The 20,530-nt window shown below is 41.7% G+C and overlaps 1 protein-coding gene across 8 annotated transcripts in view; it reads right to left on the reverse strand.

Annotated features, from left to right (window-relative positions):
• Positions 1-847: 847 nt before the first annotated feature.
• The window catches only part of LOC140717349 (uncharacterized), a 95,810-nt gene continuing 76,127 nt past the window's right edge, over positions 848-20,530 (reverse strand). For 7 of the 8 annotated variants that reach the window (XM_073030913.1, XM_073030853.1, XM_073030894.1 and 4 more), the window contains 6 exons: positions 18,708-18,803; positions 17,463-17,570; positions 14,597-14,689; positions 11,159-11,257; positions 3,491-3,537; positions 848-2,727 (listed from right to left, as the gene is read on the reverse strand). In XM_073030913.1, the coding sequence (XP_072887014.1) occupies positions 2,665-2,727; positions 3,491-3,537; positions 11,159-11,257; positions 14,597-14,689; positions 17,463-17,570; positions 18,708-18,803 (506 nt within the window). In that variant the 3' untranslated portion in view covers positions 848-2,664. The remainder of the gene's footprint in view (positions 2,728-3,490; positions 3,538-11,158; positions 11,258-14,596; positions 14,690-17,462; positions 17,571-18,707; positions 18,804-20,530) is intronic. The other variant, XM_073030862.1, reaches the window with a different exon arrangement.

A 20,530-nucleotide genomic window follows, 5' to 3' on the forward strand; every position in this document is an offset into this window, starting at 1 on the left:
AAGGCCGGGAGATGCTGTGAACTGAGGTCTCTACCCACAGGAACCTGTCAGCTGCATTAAGCTTCAGTGTGTCTGTCAGCACTGGGAGTTTGATGTGCCTTTCCAATATCAGGCCACAGTTCTACCCATTGCATCCTAATAGGAGAATGGAGAGCAGAGAATGTGGATAGAGTAGTTGGTTATTTTGGCTGCTTTTCTGAGGCAGCACCAAGTGTAGTCAGAGTTCATGGAGTGGAAGATGATTTTATTGATGAGCCGGCCTGGGTCCACAACTCTCTGCAGTTTCTTACAGTTACAATCTTACTTTCTTACAATCCCAATCAGATGCTTTCTATGTCTTAGAGGATTGGGAAATCCCATTCACACTGGCTGATAGATAGACAGTGGCTATACTGAGACAGCTTAGCTGCAGTCACTGATGGTTGTGCACTTCAAGAGCTTCAGTACAAGTTACCCAATGCCCTCAGAGGATTTCACTGTATCCATTGCACTCCTGACATCCCAGAGAAGAAGTGGAACTGGCTAAAGACTCGGTTCTGATTCTGGGATCTCAGGAGGAGGGTGAAACAGATCTTCATGTGCTGGTTTATTTTATCCCTCCTTCACCACTGCTGCACTTGTCTCCTGCCTTGTGGAGACAGAGGGAAGGTTCTCAATCAGTGGCTCAGACCCACTTTCTTTCTGGTCCTCTGTGTGGCAATAGACCAAAGGGAGACATGAACTCACAACCTCTTGATTCAGAGACGAGTGTTCTACCCTCAGGCCACAGGCACAGCTTTCAGACCATGCACCAGCTGTGATATCACCAGGCTCGAAGAGTAGCTGACCCCATTAAGGAATTATCACCAACAGCAAAACAGGGGTGGTTTATTTACATCAGGCAATTTGATTAAAAGACAAATATACATATAGGATTAAAATATCCCACAAAAGCCTTTGAATACAATATTTTAAGGACATATACAGGGCTTTTTTCAGTGCTAGCTGCTCACTGCAACAAGTATCTGGAGCTGGTATTGGGGAAAAGTACTGACAGTGCATTGTAACACAGAAAACTGAACAATATGGTTCCATGAGGCTTCACATGGGATTTCTAAAGATACCACTAATGTGTCAGTCAGTGCTGTTACGGATTCAGGCAACAATAAATATATGAGTTAGGCAAGGGATTTTATAACAAATAACACTTTTATTAAACACTGAAAACAAAACCCCCAAAAGTAAACAAATCACTAACGTAACCGGAAATCAGCTGCTGTGCGGCAGCTTAAACAGTCCTTAAAGCAATGAAGCTTACAGTCCTTAAAGCGATGTTGCAAGAACAGTTCTTTAAAGTAGTATTGCCAAAAGATCAAAATGCTCACAGTCCATTTAAGGGAGAGACTTTATAAGACGATTTAAATTCTCTTTCACGTCGTTTTGCTTCAGTTTCCAAAGTCGAACTCTTCCCACGAAGAATTTTACGAAACGAAACGGCTTAAAGGCACTGACCTTTCCTTTATCACACTGTCCTCAATCTTTTCTGGTATTTCCCAGAGATTAACACGAGAACAGTCAACAAATTCATTCCGAATAAGGATCAAATAAGGTCGAACCCGTTTCACCGTCAAAATCGATTCTCCTCGATCTTTAACTCCCGAACTCCGATCTTCACTCTCCACTGATTCTCAACTAGCAGTATTTGTAAAGAAACTGCTGGCAAGGACCTTTTAAACTTTAGGCATTAGATAAAACTTCATCTTTCAACTAAACTGCGTCATCACATTAAATCACACAGTGGCATGAAGTCAACATGGCAAATCCAGCCACGAACTGCCCCTCCTCACAGGGAGGGGTCCTCCTTTTATACCCTGTAAAAAAAAACTGTCACATGATCTCTACTGGTGGGAAAATGACGTCACTCCACCATCACAAGACCATTACCTCAAGTCCAGTATAACTTCAACCCCAGTCACGTGACAAGGGTACCACTGTCATGTGTCACGAGTACGTAACAGTGCAGTTTTAATTTTTTTAACAGGGAAAGTTTTTACTGGGCTCAAATTTTGCTTTTTTTGAGTCTGGTTTCAAAATGTGCACTTTCCAATACACAGCTGAAACTTGGCCAAAGGCAGGATTCTCCACAGAACACTCAGTGCTGGAGGGCGCTTGGCTAGTCTGGTATTCAACACAAACCTGGGGTAGAATCTATGCAATCTTCATTTTGATGTACAGCAAACAATTCAAACTAGAGAAAGAGAGGTCAAATTTGACATTGACCCCCAGAATGACACAAATTGGATTAGTACAGACAGACATAAAGCTTGGAATGGACCTAGCAGGCTGAAGGGCCCATTCTGTGTTGTATGACCCTATAACCCCTCTCAGGTTGGTCAAGAAGGAATGGCATATATTTGCAAATTAGAGAAGAAAATGGCCATCATTGATGTGTAACAATGATTCCAATGCTGATGACAATTTTGTTGGAACACAAAGAATCCAATTTCTCACCAGGAGCCAAAAGCTGAAATGAGTGCAGTGTTGTTCTCACTCAGGGTGAGACAAGTTACAGCTGCAGAGCACCATGTTCCCCACTGTTGGAGGGAAGGATTTTCCAGGCTCCAGTCTACAGCAGGGACACAGAACCTGCCCTCACAGTGAAACTGATGGGTGTTGTGTTCCTTCTTATCGAGGTTCAGCTTCAAGACGTGTGTTCATATTTTGTAATTCATTCATTTCTCTGCTATCCTGAAATGGACAAAATAAACACAGTGCATTTGTTATATGTGATGACAAATCTTCACATTCAAACAACAAATACCTCAACAGGAGAGAGAACATAGAACATAGGACATAGAAATCTACAGCACATTACAGGCCCTTCAGCCCACAATCTTCTGCTGACCATATAACTCTAGATACTGCCTAGAATTTCCCTACCACATAGCCCTCTATTTTTCTAAGCTCCACATACCTATCTAAGAGTCCTTAAAAAACCCTATTGCATCTTAAAGACCCTATGGAAATTGAAAAGACCAATGTACTGATATTGATTTATTATTGTTACCTGTACCAAAATACAGCAAAAAGTTTCGATTTGCATGCTGACAGTTATTCCCTACACAATTACATTGGGATAGTAAAAAGGGAAACAGAATGCAGAATATAATGTTGGAGATGCCGAGAAGGTGCAATGCAGATGGACAAAGTGCTGCAGGACCAGATACAGAGACCTGTAGTGATAATCAAAATACAGATATGGAAGTAACAAAACAGTAAGAGAAACTGTACACGATGTTAAACCTGACCATATATCATGCACATTACAGAGAACAAGATACCCTCTGGACCACGTGTGTCAACACCTGACTGACAGTGCCATTAGAAACACACCAGGAAGTTTCCAATGAGTCTGTATGTCTGAGAGCAGTGGAGAGGGTGAGATAGCAATGGATTTATAAGCTTATTAACTTAGCCTCTAGAAACCAAAAACACAGCAGGAACAAAATACCTGTTCTCCTTCAGCACTGTTGTCTGTGTTAGTTTCTTTGCTTTTGCCTATAATGAATAAAATAATTCTTTATGAACTTAGACAATTAGTAAACATTCTTATCAGAGATTATGCTTCACATCCAGCCTCTAAAATGCAATGATTTTAACCTATTTCGGTACATTATTTCCTCATAGTTTGTCTGAACACTAAGCACTGACGGTATCTCTGGTTAACTTGTTGGGGAAGGTCCAGGATCAGACAGTGGGAAAGAGTTAAACCATCAACTTACTTAAAGCTACTTAATCCATAGAGTCCCACAGTAACCAGCAAGGTGTTTCACACAGAGCAAATCAGGAAATTCTGCTCCCTTGGCCTGAGACTGTCACTGGGTGGCAACTGTTTCTCGAATCCATGTTCCCAGTTGGAACCTCATCAATCAAACATTCCACACAATATTCCATAATTTTTTCAAACATTTAAAATAAATGGACAGGCAATCCAGCAGCAAATGATTTCTAAGTTGCCCACATCTTCTCCCATTGGGTGAGGTGAATCCGAGAACCCTTCTTCCTTGCTGTCCCTGCTCCATCACTGGAATATTCAGCAGTACCTTCCATGGATGTGGGACTGGGCCTAAACTACGCTTTCAAACCTGGTAAGGCTTCCAATGATTGTCCAACCTTTGTTTGGTGAAAAACATCCTGATATTGCCCCAGAATTTTCTTTTCCTGACCCAGACCCTGCCCCTCAATGGACTACTGCTACAGGATCTCTGCCTGTGGGAATGCTGGAATTCCTGGATATAAAATGACAAAGTAACCAGCAACTTCACCTTCAGTACCTTTGGATTCTGACTATCCAGTAATGGCAGAGACATGATTTTTCTCATGGGGTGTTTAGCCTACACTCACACTTTCTCTGCCTGTATTTTCTCCAGGTTTAGAAAGTCAATTCATTGCTCAGAAACTGCCATAGTCCCAGAGCCTGAGGGTGAACAACATATCTTTGAAGGCAGACACTTGGCATGGAGGAGGACTTCCTTCTGTTCTGCTTTTTGAGGTTGTGAGGTGTCTGATGAGGTCAACATTGGAATAGAGGCCTGAAGTGGAAGAAATAGCTGATGGACTAATAGAGAGGTAATTAGGAGCTTATTTTCTTCCTATAAGGCATAATACTGTCAGCTTCCAGTTCATGGCAAAGACATTCTTTTTACCATCATGAATACTCCTTCTTTGAATAGTCTTGGGCCAGATTTCCATGAATCAGGTGAAATGCTGGTCTTCAAAGAAGCTTTGGCTACATCCTTGAATCTTTGTCCATGACCACCTGCTTATCTTCTCTAATAATTGAGCTCAGTATATTGTTTCAGGAATTTAGAGTCAAGCATGTGAATGTTGTGGCCAATCTAATTCAAATCTCAATGTTAGGGATAATGACTTGGGGGAGAATAATCATGCTGGTTGAATTTGGGGAATTTTGCAAATCTAGTATCAGTGGTCCCTTTGTCAGTGCTTTGAGATGCCTGCTGTAGGAAGCTCACAGAAACATATAAAAAAACAAGGATCAGCTCTGTCCAATAGACTACAGGATCCATGTTGTTAAATTTATCTATCCTATTTCCAAATGGATCAAAGGCTGTGCTGAGAAATTGAAGGCAGTGGTGAATTTGAAGGCTGAGGGTAGCAGACTCCAAGAGAGTCAACAAACTCATTTGTAAGGCTAGTGATGTTGTTGGGGTGGAACTGGAATCTCTGACGGTGGTGTCTGAAAAGAGGATGCTGTCCAAGTTGCATGCCATCTTGGACAATGGCTCCCATAGCACCATCCAGAGACAGAGAAGCAGTTTCAGCGACAGGTTACTATCGATGCAATGCTCCTCAGACAGGATGAAGAGGTCAATACTCCCCAATGCCATTAGGCTTTACAATTCTACCGCCAGGACTTAAGAACTTTTTAAAAGCTATTATTAATGCTTTTTGAGATAGTGATTTAGATGCATATCATATTCTTTACTGAGTTAAGTATTGTATGTAATTAGTTTTGCTACAACATGTGTATGGGACATTGGAAAAAAAGTTGAATTTCCCCATGGGGATGAATAAAGTATCTATCTATCTATCTATCCACTCCATAATGTACTGGTCAGGCACAGGAGTACATTCAGCCAGAGACTCATTCCACCGAGATGCAACACTGAGCATCATAGGATGTCATTCCTGCCTGTGACCATCAAACCTTACAACTCCTCCCTCGGAGTGTCAGACACCCTGAGTCAATAGGCTGGTCCTGGACTTATTTCCACTTGGCATGATTAACTTATTATTATTTAATTATTTATGGTTTTATATTGCTATATTTCTACACTATTCTTGGTTGGTGCGGCTGTAACGAAACCCAATTTCCCTCGGGATCAATAAAGGTATGTCTGTCTGTCTATCTGTCTGTATTTCATCGTTGATGTCTGCCTTCACTTTAAGTGGCTCCTGAGATGGTGGTCCAGGCTTTCTGGTTTTCCTCTGTGCAATTATTGTGAGTGGAATGTGTGGTGTGGTGAGGATAGGTTGGTCGAGGGCCTTACTCTTACGTGTGCTCATTGTGAGGCTCATCTCATATGTTTTGGATCTTAGTCTTCAAGTGCAAGCAAATGTCACTGAAGCTTGGCTACTGGCATTTGGGTGACCATGGTTTTGTGTAGTTGCTGGAGTTTGAAGTTTCCTATTAGTTCTGAAGACCAGCTCCACTCCCATGGGAAGTTATTTTAAATGGCTTATTACGATAATGTGTACTGAGGCACAGTGTCAAACTTGATTTGCATGACATCATGAAGATCATTTGATCAGGTCATTGTGTTGAGGTAGTACAAGGGGAAAGTGACAACAGAATGCAGAATAGTGTTTCCGAGAAAGTGCAGTGCAGGCAGACAATAAGGAGTAGAGCTATAACGAGGTAGATTGGTTCAAGAGTTCAAGAGTCCATCTTATCATACAAGTCTTACATTAATGGGATAGAAGCTGTCCTTGAATCTGGTGGTATGTGTGTTCAGACCTCCATATTTTCTGCACAATGAGAGAAGAGGGAATGGCAGGGGTGGCTGGAGTCTTTGATTACAGTGGCAGCTTTACCGAGGCAGTAAAAAGTATAGACAGGGTCCATGGAGGGGAAGTTGATTTCTGTTATGTGTTGAGTTGGGTCCATAACTATAGGCAGTTTCTTGCAGTCTTGTGCAGAGCCATTGCCATACCAAGCTTGATGCATCTGGACAGGCTGTTTTCTATGGTGCTTCAATAAAAATTGGTGAGAGTCAAAGGGGATATACCAAATTTCTTTAGCCTCTTGACGAAATACAGATGTTGGTGAGCTTTCATGGCTGGTCTTTCTATGTGGTTGGAACAGGAAATGCTATTGGTGATATTCACTGCTAGGAATTTGAAGTTCTGAACCCTCTTGATCTCAGTACGGTTGACGTAAACAGGAGCATATGCACCACCCTCCTTCCTGAGGCTCTTGTGTTTTACTGACATTGAGGGAAAGATCATTGTCATGACCTCATGGCACCAGGCTCTCTAGCCCCTTTCTGTACTGCAGATTATCATTATTGGAGATTTGTTATTTTACGATGGTGTCATCTGCAAATGAGCAGTATCTGCCATGCAATCGTGAGTGTACAGAAAGTACGGTAGGGAGCTAAAGCTGTAGCTTTGTGGTTGAAGATAATCCCAACAAAGGTATTGCTGCCTATCCTTACGGATGGTGATCTATTGGTCCGGAAGTAAACAATCCATTTGAAAAGGGAGGTCCTAGGTCTAGGAGTTTGGAGATGAGTTTGCTTGGAATGATAGCATTGAAGACAGAGTGATAGTCAATAAGCAATAGTCTAACACAGGTGTCCTTACTGTCTTGATGCTCCAGAGATGAGTGTTAATGCATGGAAAGCATTTGATGTCTCTGGCCATGTACTGAGGGGTAGGGGTGAATCTCATTTAAACCTATCGTATTTTGAAAGGCCTAGATAGAATAGATGTGGAGAGGGATGTTTCCTATTGTGGGGGAGTCGAGGACCAGAGAGCATGAACTCAGAATAGAAGGACATCCCTTTAAACAGAGATGAGGGGGAATTTATTTAGTTATTGGCTGGTGAATCTGTGGAATTCATTGTCACATATGGCTGTGGAGGCCAAGTCATTGAGTATATGTAAAGCTGAGGTTGATAGGTTCTTGATTAGTAAGAATGTCAAAGGTTGCAGGGAGAAGGAAGGAGAATGGGGTTGAGAGGGATAATGAATCTGTTGTCAGGGAATGGTGGAGCAGGCTCGATGGGCCAAATGGCCTAATTATGCTCCTATGTCTGATGGTCTACTGCCAGACAGCTTGGAAATCCCTCTGCAGTTACCACAATCAGACTCGTTTCCTTTCCTGAGGATGACATAAACACAGTATCTCAATATCCCCTGACATACCCTCATCTCCCCAGGTATGAACAATGACAATAGGGATTTATGACTGAAGCTCTTTACCAATGAATTTCATAATTTTACTGGCTATGTCATCTGCTCATAAGGCTCATAATTTTGAGTCCTGATCTTTTTGCCAATTAGTTATCACAGCAAATTTTGGTTGGAGAGGTTTCTACATGATGGCGTCCAGGGCAGAACATAACTGTGGTTGAGGAGGTCTTCAAAGTGTTCCTTCCATCAGCCATTGACTGCCTCTCTGTCTCTGTTCTTGGCACTCAAAGGGGTGGGCCTCTGGGCATTTGGGACACAGGTGACACATCCAACAGAGCCATGGATTGGAAACAAGAGCGGATGTATGATCAGAGCTGGAGGTGAGAAACATGGGCAGGTTTGTGCGGGTGCTGGGGTGTAGGAGTATACTGTACAGTATACAAAGACAGAAATTGGAAAGTGGTATAGCATAACAAAACCCATTGTAATCTTCAGAGAGCAAAACCAATAATGAATCAAACATTTTAACTATCAAAATTTAAATTATTTTAAAATGAACTTTTACCAAAAACTTAATATAAGCCTTTAAGCTACAGCCTCCTCGTACCTCCTACAGCTATGCATTCATTTTTCCAATGTATGGGCTGAGGGATCCTGTATCAGGGTGGTCCTGGCACAGGATCCAAGCGCAGATTTCTGAACCAGGGAATCTCACTATGTCTGTGCTTGATCGTTGTGTTCTGTGTGGATTCAGGTGCAGGTGGATTGGGAATCACTGAAGATCAGCCAGGAAATTCAGGCCATCTGCATTCCAGTAGGTGTTTCAGTATCCACTAGAACACATGCTGGAGATGTTGCTAGCTGCATGTGGAATCCAGTGGAATACAATAATCTTCCTTTGTGACAGTAGCCAGTTCAGGGACAGAAAGGACAATGGGTTTGGAGTAACACAGAATTAGGCCCATACCAAACAGCTGGTGGAAACAGGAATGTGTGCTCTACCCCACTCTCTGAAGTCACTGACCACCTCTTCTCTTTGGCTGATAATGAGGGAAATGTTGTTGTCTTGACACCAAGCCACTAGGCTCTCTATCTCCTTGCATTCCAAATCATCATTATTTGAGATTCGATTTACTACGGTGGTGTCATCTGCAAAATTGCAGATGGTGTTACAGTGGCCAGACAGTTGTGAGTGTATAGGGGTTGAGGACACAACTCTGAGGGGTACCAGTGTTCAGGATAATCGTGGCAGAGATGTTGCTATACTGATTGTGTTAGTTGGTCAGGAAGTCAAGGATCCAGTTGAAAAGAAAGGTGTTGTATCCTAGGTCTAGGAGTTTGGAGATGAGTTTATTTGGATGAATAGTATTGAAGGCAGATTGGTAGTCAATTAACAGTATTCTAACATGGGAATCCTTAGCATCCAGAGATGAGTGCGAGGTTGAGAGGCAGAAGATAATAAAGCTTGAAAACATGCACCGTCCGGCTCAAGGACAGCTTCTACCCTGTTGTTACATGACTCTCAACAGTCCCCTAGTACAATGAGATGGACTCTTGACTTCACAATTTACCTCATTGTGGCCTTGTATTTTATTGTTTGCCTGCATTGCATTTTCTCTGTAACTGTGACACCTCATTCTGCATTCTGTCAATGTCTTGCCATTCTTCAGAAGTTTTCTGATGATTCTGCCATAGTTGGATGCATCAGCAAGGGAGATGAGACTGAGTACAGGGCTAGGGTGGGAAACTTTGTCACATGGTGTGAGCAGAATCATCTGCAGCTTAATGTGAAAAAGACTAAGGAGCTGGTGGTGGACCTGAGGAGGGCTAAGGCACCAGTGACCCCTGTTTCCATCCAAGGGGTCAATGTGGACATGGTGGAGGATTACAAATACCTGGGGATACGAGTGGACAATAAACTGGACTGGTCAAAGAACACTGAGGCTGTCTATAAGAAGGGGCAGAGCTGTCTTTATTTCCTGAGGAGACCGAGGTCCTTTAACATCTGCTGGATGACACTGAGGATGTTCTACAAGGCTGTGGTGGCCAGTGCTATCATGTTTGCTGTTGTGTGCTGGGGCAGCAGACTGAGGGTAGCAGACACCAACAGAATCAACAAACTCATTCGTAAGGCCAGTGATGTTGTGGGGGTGGAACTGGACTTTCTGACGGTGGTGTCTGAATAGAGGATGCTGTCCAAGTTGCATGCCATCTTGGACAATGACTCCCATCCACTCCATAATGTACTGGTTAGGCACAGGAGTACATTCAGCCAGAGACTCATTCCACCGAGATGTAACACTGAGCGTCATAGGAAGTCATTCCTGCCTGTGGCCATCAAACTTTATAACTCCTCCCTCGGAGTGTCAGACACCCTGAGCCAATAGGCTGGTCATGGACTTATTTCCACTTGGCATGATTAACTTATTATTATTTAATTATTTATGGTTTTATATTGCTATATTTCTTCACTATTTTTGGTGCGGCTGTAATGAAACCCAATTTCCCTCGGGATCAATAAAGTATGTCTGTCTGTCTGTCTTCCCTTGTATTATCTCAATGCACTGATGAAATGAAATGATCTGTATGGATGATACAATACCAAGTTTTTCACTGTACTTCGGTAAATATGATGATATTAAACTTATTCGAATTAAGTTCTCTTTTCAAGTACTTAGTCCAAATCCTCCAAAACCTTGATGTTCAAAGTTCCATTAAGTACGACTTAAATGCTGTGAGATGACCTGCCTCAAGCATCACCTCCAACAGTGTGTTCCAGAATTTAAGCTCTCTCCAGGTGAGTGACTTCCATTCAAATCCCATCTAAACTTCCTATTCCTTATATTAATGCTATGCGCTCTGGTTATAGGCACCTCAGCTAAGAGGAATTTACCATCTTCCCTATCTATGGTCCTTTGATTTTGTATCCTCAGTCTTCACCACTCTTTAAAAAAAACACAAAGCCAGCATAATCAGCATCTCCCCAGAGCTGCAACACTCTTCTGCACCAGCTCTAGTGAAATTCCATCCTTCATTCAGCCTTGTGGCCAAAATTGCACAAAGCTCTCAAGTTCAAGCTTAAATGGATAGCTTAGTTTTAGTATGAGCGCCTTGCTCTTGTACTCTGAAGATTTCCTTGAAATTGCTCCCTTTCAGAAGTTATAGTAATGGCAAAACTAAGGGTCAGGTTTTTACTGAAACTGGATCTCTTAGTAACTGCTTTAATGATTTTGATACTTACAGTGCCAAACTAGAAATGTCCTGAATAATGTTATTACACATCCGGGCATTGAGACGATGAGAAGGATCCAGATTGGAATGTTGCTGTCACAACGTTCACCTATAATATACAATGGAGAATTCACTGAGTAAATTATATGAAACCTTCCTGCACCCATCGCGTTTAAGGGAATTTAATACTATATAAAACACAAAAATTGGATCGTTAAACAATATTTTACATAAGATAAAATAAGTCACGTCGTCAACTTATCCTTCCAAACCATTCCTATCCGTGGACCTGTCCAAATGAGTTTTTAAAGTTGTCATTGTATTCACCTCTACAATTTCCTTCAGAGAGGATAGCAGGATAGAATGATAGCACAGTGGTTAGCATAATCACTTTACAGCACCAACAATCACTGATTGGGGTTCAATTCCCACTTCTGTCTGTAGAGAGTTTGCACATTCTCCTTCTGACCACATGGGTTTCCTCCCACATTCAGAAGACATACATTCAGGGGTTGTGAGTTGCAGGCACAGTGTCTTGGTGCTAGAATCATGGTGACACCTGCAGACTGCCCCTAGCACACTCCAGCAATGATGCAAATGACACATTTCACATGGTTTGATGTTTCAATCTGCATGTGACAAATAAAGCTAATTTTTATCCTCTGAAAATCACCACCCTTTTCACTTTTCCCTGGTGTAATGGAGGCTTGTAGAAGTTTATAAGAATCATTATTAACATAGAAGAGGTGGATGGTCACAGTCTTTATCAGGGCAGGGAAGTCTAAAATTTATCAACCTTTAAGTGACTCTGGAACAGGTTCATGGTTTGGAGGTTATGGACTTAACTTAGGGAGGCACCTTGACTGGCATGAAAAAATTGAGTCAAGAACCTGTTTCCGTGCTGTCTAATTCCATGACTCCAATCACCATCTATCCGTGTAAAAATCCAATGACGTAATATAGTTTTTTAAAAATACATTAAACCAAAGTTTATATATCCATTAGTTCTACAATAGCTTTGCTCAGCCAGTTTTGGCATAGCACAACATTACCAAAGTTCTAAGACAGTCAGACCTTGGAGATACTCTCTCCCTCCATCATTGTCCTGCAGTGATAAAGGGACAGAACCAGCCAATGTCCAGCACTACAGAAGATGAAGCAGAGCCTTCCTGTCTCCCTCCCCCAATGATGACATTACATGAATTCTAGTTTTACTTTACACAAAGCTGCATCTCTTTCTTTTTGCCTTTATTATATGGCTGATAAACATTACTGTATCAACAAAGCGGATGAGCTTAGAGCGTGGATCAATACTTGGAGCTATGATGTTATGGCCATTACACAGACTTGGATGGCTCTGGGGCAGGAATGCTTACTTACAGTGCCAGGCTTTAGATATTTCAGAAAGGACAGGGAGGGAGGCAAAAGAGGTGGGTGTGTGGCACTGCTGATCAGAGATAGTGTCACAGCTACAGAAACAGAGTAAGCCATAGAGGGATTGTCTACTGAGTCTCTGTGGGTGGAAGTTAGGAACAGGAAGGGGTCAATAGCTCTACTGGGTGTTTTTTATAGACCACCCAATAGTAACAGGGACATCAAGGAGCTGAAAGGGAGACAGATTCTGGAAGGGTGTAATAATAACAGGGTCGTGGTGGTGGGAGATTTCAATTTCCCAAATGTTGATTGACACCTCCCTAGAGCAAGGGGTTCAGATGGGGTGGAGTTTGTTAGGTGTGTTCAGGAAGGTTTCTTGATACAATATGTAGATAAGCCTACAAGAGGAGAGGCTGGACTTGATCTGGTATTGGGAAATGAACCTGGTCAGGTGTCAGATCTCTCAGTGGGAGAGCACTTTGGAGATAGTGATCAGAATTCTATCTCCTTTACCATAGCATTGGAGAGGGACAGGAACAGACAAGTTAGGAAAGCATTTATTTGGGGTAAGGAGAAATATGAGGCTATCAGACAGGAACTTGGAAGCATTAATTGGGAAGAGATGTCCTCAGGGAAATGTACGGCAGAAATGTGACAAATGTTCAGAGGATGTTTCCGTGGAGTTCTGTATAAATATGTTCCAATGAAACAAGGAATGGATGGTCAGGTACAGGAAATGTGGTGTACAAAGGCTGTTGAAAATCTAGTCAAGAAGAAAAGAAAAGCTAACCAAAGGTTCAAAAAACTAGGTAATGATATAAAGCTAGCAGGAATGAGCTTAAGAATAAAATTAGGAGAGCCAGAAGGGGCCATGAGAAGGCCTTGGTGGACAGAATTAAAGAAAACCCCAAGTATGTGAAGATCAAGAGGATAAGACGTGAGCAAATAAGACCAATCAAGTGCGACAGTGGAAAAGTGTATATGGAACCAGAAGAGATAGCAGAGGTACTTAATGAATACTTTGCTTCAGTATTCACTACGGAAAAGGATCTTGGCAATTGTATGGATAACTTACAGAGGACTGAAAAGCTTGAGCATATAGATGGGAACCCACACAGGGAAGAAGAGGGAAGTGATGCAGAGAGCAAAGCTAGAGTAAATGAAGAAAAAATAAAGAGTAGAGTGCAAGAAAGTAAAAAGCAAAGATCGCACAGGTCACTAGATTCTAAAAGGACAATGAGTATAAAGGCTCTTGATCTAAATGGCTGTAGTATTAGAAACAAGGTTAGTGAACTTGATCAGTACCAAGGCATATGATTTAGTGGACATTACAGAAACCTGGTTCAAGGTGGAGATGAGTGGGATGTAAGTATCCAAGGGTATCAGGTAATACGGAATGAAAGGCAGGAAGGCAGAGGGGGTACAGTGGCGTACTTGATTAGGGATGAGATCAGGGCAACTGTGGGAGATGATATAAGAGCTATGGATCAGAATGTGGAGTCCATCTGGGTAGAGATTAAGAATAGTACAGGGAAAAAATCTGGTGGGTGTTGTCTGTAGGCCACCTAATAAAAATGTTGCAGTGGCAGAGGCAATTAACCAAGAAATAACTGAGGCTGGTAAGAATGGAACAGCAGTTGTCATGGGGGATTTTATCTTCCACATTGATTGAGTGAATCAGGTTGGTCAAGGAAGTCTTGAGGTGGACTTCATAGAAAGTTAAAAGTTACAGACCCAGAAATTCCTGCAGGACACCATTACTCACATCCTGCCAACTCGTGTCCGTGCAAGTTATCCTTATTCTCCACCTCCTGCGAGTGACTTATTTGTTCATTCATTGACCCAATTATCAATGCCTTCCATTTTGTGAAATTGAACATGATGGATTTCATCAAATGGCTTCTAAAAGTCCCGACACACAATCTGATATTTCATAAACTATTACACTGTAGGTGTAGTTGTCCCAGAAAAAAACAGCCTACAATGTACTGACTGTGATGCTCATTCAGTCCAGCATTGTACGCCACAGCAAATTTACCATTTTCATGTTAATAAGGAATATCTTTGCCCTTACCTTTGAATACAATCCAGCAAATGAAGGCAATGAGGATGCTGACAAGAGACACAACGTTACAAATATTCAGGGACCACCTCCAGCATTTGTCTCCTAGATTCCATGTGGAGAAATAAACAACATTAAAGCTATAGGAAAGCTGAAATAACAGGTTGACACAAATGATTCAATACAGGATTAATAAACGAAGTGTTGCATGTTGTGGAAATGGGCCTCAGCTGGTCAGGTTGGTGTCGAACCTCCTCAATATGATGCAACCCAACCATCTCACAGATGGGCCAGATGTCAGGGCACGGGAATGAAGAAGGTATAGAGAGCTCAATGACACGGGCAGGTGTGAAGATGCTGGATGAGACTAAAACTAGCTTGTTGTTGCCTCTGGAAACACATTTGATTATCTGCAGTCCAGTCAGATGGGCATGCCACTACACTGATGCTTCTCTATGTACATATCCAGCAAATTAAATAAGAACCTATTGTCTATGATCAATTGATATGGTCTTGCCAGTCTTGACAATAATCAATCCCTGCCTTTGGAGTATAACTATACTGTTTGGCTTTCAATATTGTTCAGAAGCTGAATATTGGAACATCAATGCACTGAAATGCTCACCAGCATGAGACAAAGTGAAGCTTAACTATACAAGGAGCAGGCTGAAATGTAAAAATGATTTGGCATTTAAAAGTATATAAAGACAGACAATTCTCAGTAAATCCATTGGTAACTGGTGAACTGGATCCAAAGAATTGATCACCTCCAGATGAAAGAGACATCTCTCCCTTACCAAGCATCTGACATTATTCATTCAGATGTTGCTGCGGATCCAGTAAGGTATTGCTTGTCATCCATCACTTTCGAGAAAGTGGTACTGCTGCTCCGTTTTTCTTTGCACCCCATCCAAGTCCCACTTGTGGAATGTATTCTATTTCACATACCCTCTCACTATATTTTCAAATTACAAGCTATGCAATTCATGTCTCAGAACTTGTGTCCCCTCCAATATCACTGAATCCATTGTCTCCACTCCCACACATCTAAGAGATTAGATAAGTATGTGTTCTGAGTGGAAAATCAATTAACCATTGTGAGATCCAGATACACCACAGATCTTGCTCTTCATTGTCAAAAATGTTTGTTCAAAGACTGTTCAGGTATAAAGATTGCCCAGTTCACCAATGCCTCACTAATCCATTCTCCCGAAGACTTCTATGAGTGCAACAAACCCATGAATGGTTGTGACCGAGATCATTCTGGTGTCTTTGCAGTTAACCCTCACATGCTCCTTACTGTTCTGTACACTTCTGTCCTATTTCCTCTTCAAGCTCAGTTTTACATCAGGAAATAGTCCAAAACTGAGTTAGACAAATGGGGGATTGTGCTTAAACCCAGAGCAGAGTGTGTATTCACATACTCACTCTGTCACTAAACCAAATTCCATCTCTACAAGATTTATCTGTTTACCCTGATCTGCGTATGCATTATTGGAGCCCTCAATCATTCATTAACACCATGCTCCATCATTTGAATATTCTGCTGGTAAGCTTCTATTAATTTGCTCATTAGGATCTGCTGATCTGCTGCCTATTAGGAAGGAACTAGCGCTTTTCCAGCGTATATGACAAATAAACTCTTCTTGGGCTTCAATCCAGGTACAGGTATCGATTACAACCAATATTTCATTGACAAACTCTGCCAACTTCTTCAGGGATAATGCCTGGGCATGTTTAGTCAGGTGGTATTTATACCCCTGCATTCCGTCCCTCCTGATTGGTTAGTCCTCATCCAATCAGGTTTCTGCTCTGCCACTTTGTTTACAATCAAATTCTAGTTCTTATGTAGAGCGCGACTTTCATCTTTGTTAAAATTCTTTTCCTCTCGTTTTATTTCAATTGCTTCCTTCACCTGGCATTCTCAAAAGCCATTGGTGTGGCACAGTAGTTTTGTGCAGTCATAGTCAATCCTACTGCCATTGCGAATGAATGTTCTGCTGCCGCTGATTTCTCCGGGTAACCCGAACAGATACACCTCCTTTGTTCCTCGATACGTGTTTCCATCATGCATCCCATCTAGCTGATATACGCTGCTCTGCATTCACAGGGAATCCTGTAAGTGCCAGCTGACCCCGAGTCCGAAGACACCTTTGACCTGCATAAGCTGTGACTTGAATTTCCTTGCAGGTTTGTGGATGGTATCAATCCAGTATATTTAAAGGATTCTGCTGATCCTTCCAGAAACTGTGAAAATATAGACAAACTAGAAAACCTAACAATGAGGAGGAGCCCATTGCTATTGCCTGTCTTCCCTTTATTTCCAAAGAGTGGTGAGTGCGTGGAATGGGCTGCCGGCAATGGTGGTGGAGGTGGATATAATAGAGTCTTTTAAGAGACTCCTGGATAGGTACATGGAGCTTAGAAAAATAGAGGGCTATGGGTAACCCTAGATAATTTCTAAGGTAAGTACATGTTTGATACAGTATTGTGGGCTGAAGGGCCTGTATTGTGCTGTGGGTTTTTCTATGTTTCCATGTTTGTAAAAATACCACTCTGTAATCAACTAAACTCAATACAGGTGATTGTGTAATTGCAAAGCACAAATTCACAACTAGGCAAGATGTAGATGAATTATATCCCACTGCAGGGGCTGTTAATGAGATAGAGAGAGGATTAATGGATGAATGAGGGGTAGTGTTGGGTCAGCAGTGGGGGGGTGTTGTTGGAACAGCTGTGTTGGGAGGTGGTGTTGGGACAGGTGTGTGGGGGTGGTGTGGATTGGTCGTGTTTCATTCTCTTATTTGGTTCTGTTAATGTTGGTCACTTGGAGATACATGTGCATTTATGCTAAGGTGCGGATTACAATAACAGGTACCTGGGAATTCTTTCCATGTCCAAAAGAGAAATGTAATAGCATTTGCTGCAGAAAGTACCAATCCCATAACCGACGACGTAACAATTACAATGTCTTCTCGTGTAAAGCCTGCAAGAAAAAATAAATATGAATCACAAAATCTGGAATAAATCAAGATGATGAGAGAATAGAAAGCTGTACCTCCATCAGCTGGTGATGGTCACTAAAAATGACGTTTGCAAAACCTGTCAATTCCTTCAAATAGGACAGCAGTGAATTTCACCAGTAAGAAAAGAATTTCACATTCACTTTCACCACCTTACTGTTGTAGAGTCAGAAAACAGAATAGATCCTTCAACCCATCTACCCATGCCAAACAATTAATCTGCCTAGTCCTATCGACTTGCATCTGGATCACAGTTCTTCTTACCTCTCCCATCCATGTACCTATTGAAATATCTCTTAAATATTGAAATTGAACCTTCATCCACCACTTACTTCTACTGGCAGATCATTTCCCACTCTTACCGTCCTCTGAGTGAAGAAATTCTGCCTCGTGCTCCCCTTAAACATGTCATGTTTGAGCCTTAACCCATGACCTGTAGTTCCAGTCTCACCTAACCTCAGTGGAAAAAGACTGCTTGCATTTACTCTATGTATACCCTTCATAATTTTTTCTACCTCTATCAAATCTCCTTGCATTCTTCGAGCTCCAGGGAATAAAGTCCAAACTTATGTAACCTAGTCACAGGCCTGCAGTCAGAGCAGCAACCATCTACAGTACTACCATTCTCTGGCTTATCCAATGACTAATCCAATTTACTACATCAACCTGAATGCCAATCAACTGAACCTTCTTGACCAACCTCCCATACGGGTCCTTGTCAAGGTCCTTGATAAGGTTCATGTAAACATCCACAGTCTTGTCATTATCAACATTCCTGGTAACTTCCTAAAAGAACCCTATAAGATTGGTAAGACATGACCCACCATGTACAAAGCCATGATGACTACCCCTCATCAGTCCCTACCTATCTCTTACTTATATATCTGGTTCCTTAGAATACCTTCCAATTTGTTGTCCACTACTGAGGTCAGGCTCACCAGCCTATAATTTCCTGGCTTATTCTTAAAGCCTTTCTTGAACAACGGAACAAGGTTAGCTATCATCCAATTCCCTGGCACTTCACCTGTGGCTAAGGATGCTTTAAATATCTCTAAGTTCATCTTTTTCATGCAAATATACAATAACATTTGAGCTCATACCTGTAATCACCATCCAGGAAATCATAGTAATGAAGCCGACAAAAAGGAAAATAGGGTTATAGATAGACAACCATCTTCTGACTCTCAAAGCTGCAACTGAAAAATGAGAAAAGGAAAACAAAACAATGAAAGTAAAAGTTGAAATCCATAGTAACAGATCTACAGAAGCAATTTAATGTATCAATGTTCATGGTGCAACAGAGAAGGGATCAGGGTTGCTCAGGCTGCTGGAGATATTAAACTCCCAATCAGCTCAGAAAAGATAAGATGCCAGACCAAGTTTGGGGAGCTCATTTACATTGGCAGCTGCTGAAAAGCCAAGGGGGAGACAAAAACATCACAGAGAAACTATTTACAATGATAAATTTATTAATTTCTTATCCAGTGACGAAGCATGCTGGAAACAACAAATATATTGTAGTTCCCCTTGTATGAACGACCAAATATTAGCTCAGCTGTATTATCCTAATGATCAAATACTGCAACTCCCATTGCCTTGCCTATGGTGACAATAACTGACTGTGAAGTCAATTCTATGATCAAGGATTGAAATGTCACTATGCCCAAATACTCATGGATATCAGACAGTCTTTTGGATCAGGAAGTAAGCTTAACCAGACGTGGGTGCAGACAGTGCAGTCCGAATGTTGCAATATTCAATGCAGGTAAGAACAGAGGCTGTCCAGAAACTCCACTGCTAAACAGTGAACCAGGTCCAAGGAAATCCTCACCACAAAATTCATGCGACAACTCTCTTTCAGCAGGTGTGTTTTTCTTTTAATAGGTCAATGGAGGTGGCTGAATGGTCACTTAAAAGAAACAGGGTACTACTTAAATCAAGGAAGTGTTTAGATTACAAGGCATAGCTAACTAGAGCAGATATAAACGAATAGAGGGTGGAATAGAGCTTAGGAGCAGGAGAGCTAATCAGAACTGAGACGTGACAGAAGGACAAAACCATAAATTAGAGCACCCAATTTCAGGGAGAATGAAGAAAATGACTGTGTGATAAAGGAAGGCAAAGTCCTATTTGTCAGGCAGTTAAATAAAGGTCAAGTACTACAAAGAAATTGTAAAATCTGTATGCATCTGCTCCAACATGTATACTATAAGTTGTTGGAAGTTTTTTTGGATCAGTTGAATATTGTTCACCTCTCACTCAACATGCTCTCCACTGTAAACTGTAACAGGCCTGAATAAACCAACTTGTTCAGAAAAACTCATCACTGTTGTAGAAGAGATTTTCTTTGTGTGCTGTCCCAATCTGAGATATAATTAAGAGCGTGACTGGGCCCCACATGAAAGCAGATTCAGGGTGCAGGTTAAACAGACAAATTCCTTCAAAAGGTCAATTTATGGTGAAGTACTGGTATTTCCTTGTGTTAAGCTGCCCTTAGGAAAAGTCATGGACTGAAAATACTGTGCCAAATATTAGAGAGGAATGGCTACCAGGTCATAAAGAGTGTCTGTCCAGACCTGCTTCAAACCAGAATGAAGGAAAGCTCTAGGGTTATCTATCTCTCATTCTTTATCTCTACAGTATGTCATTGTCACAACATGAATGACTGCACAATATGTCAATCAAGGAAAAACAGAGATCACCTTCACCCAAGACGGCTTCTCCTAAAGACCCCTCTGGAGTCAAGTTACAGGTATCTCCAGAATAGTTCCTGATGGTCAGTATCATTGTGAGCACCACTTCAACTGGTCAGAAATGCAGGGCACTGGTCACAGGGACATGGACGAGTGGGCAGTAAGGCTATGATTATTCCATTCTTCATTTTCACATAAACAAAGAGGGAAAAAAGTAACAAATTTACTTG

This window comes from Hemitrygon akajei, chromosome 2 (genome assembly GCF_048418815.1).
Source record: "Hemitrygon akajei chromosome 2, sHemAka1.3, whole genome shotgun sequence".
Classification (NCBI taxonomy): domain Eukaryota; kingdom Metazoa; phylum Chordata; class Chondrichthyes; order Myliobatiformes; family Dasyatidae; genus Hemitrygon; species Hemitrygon akajei.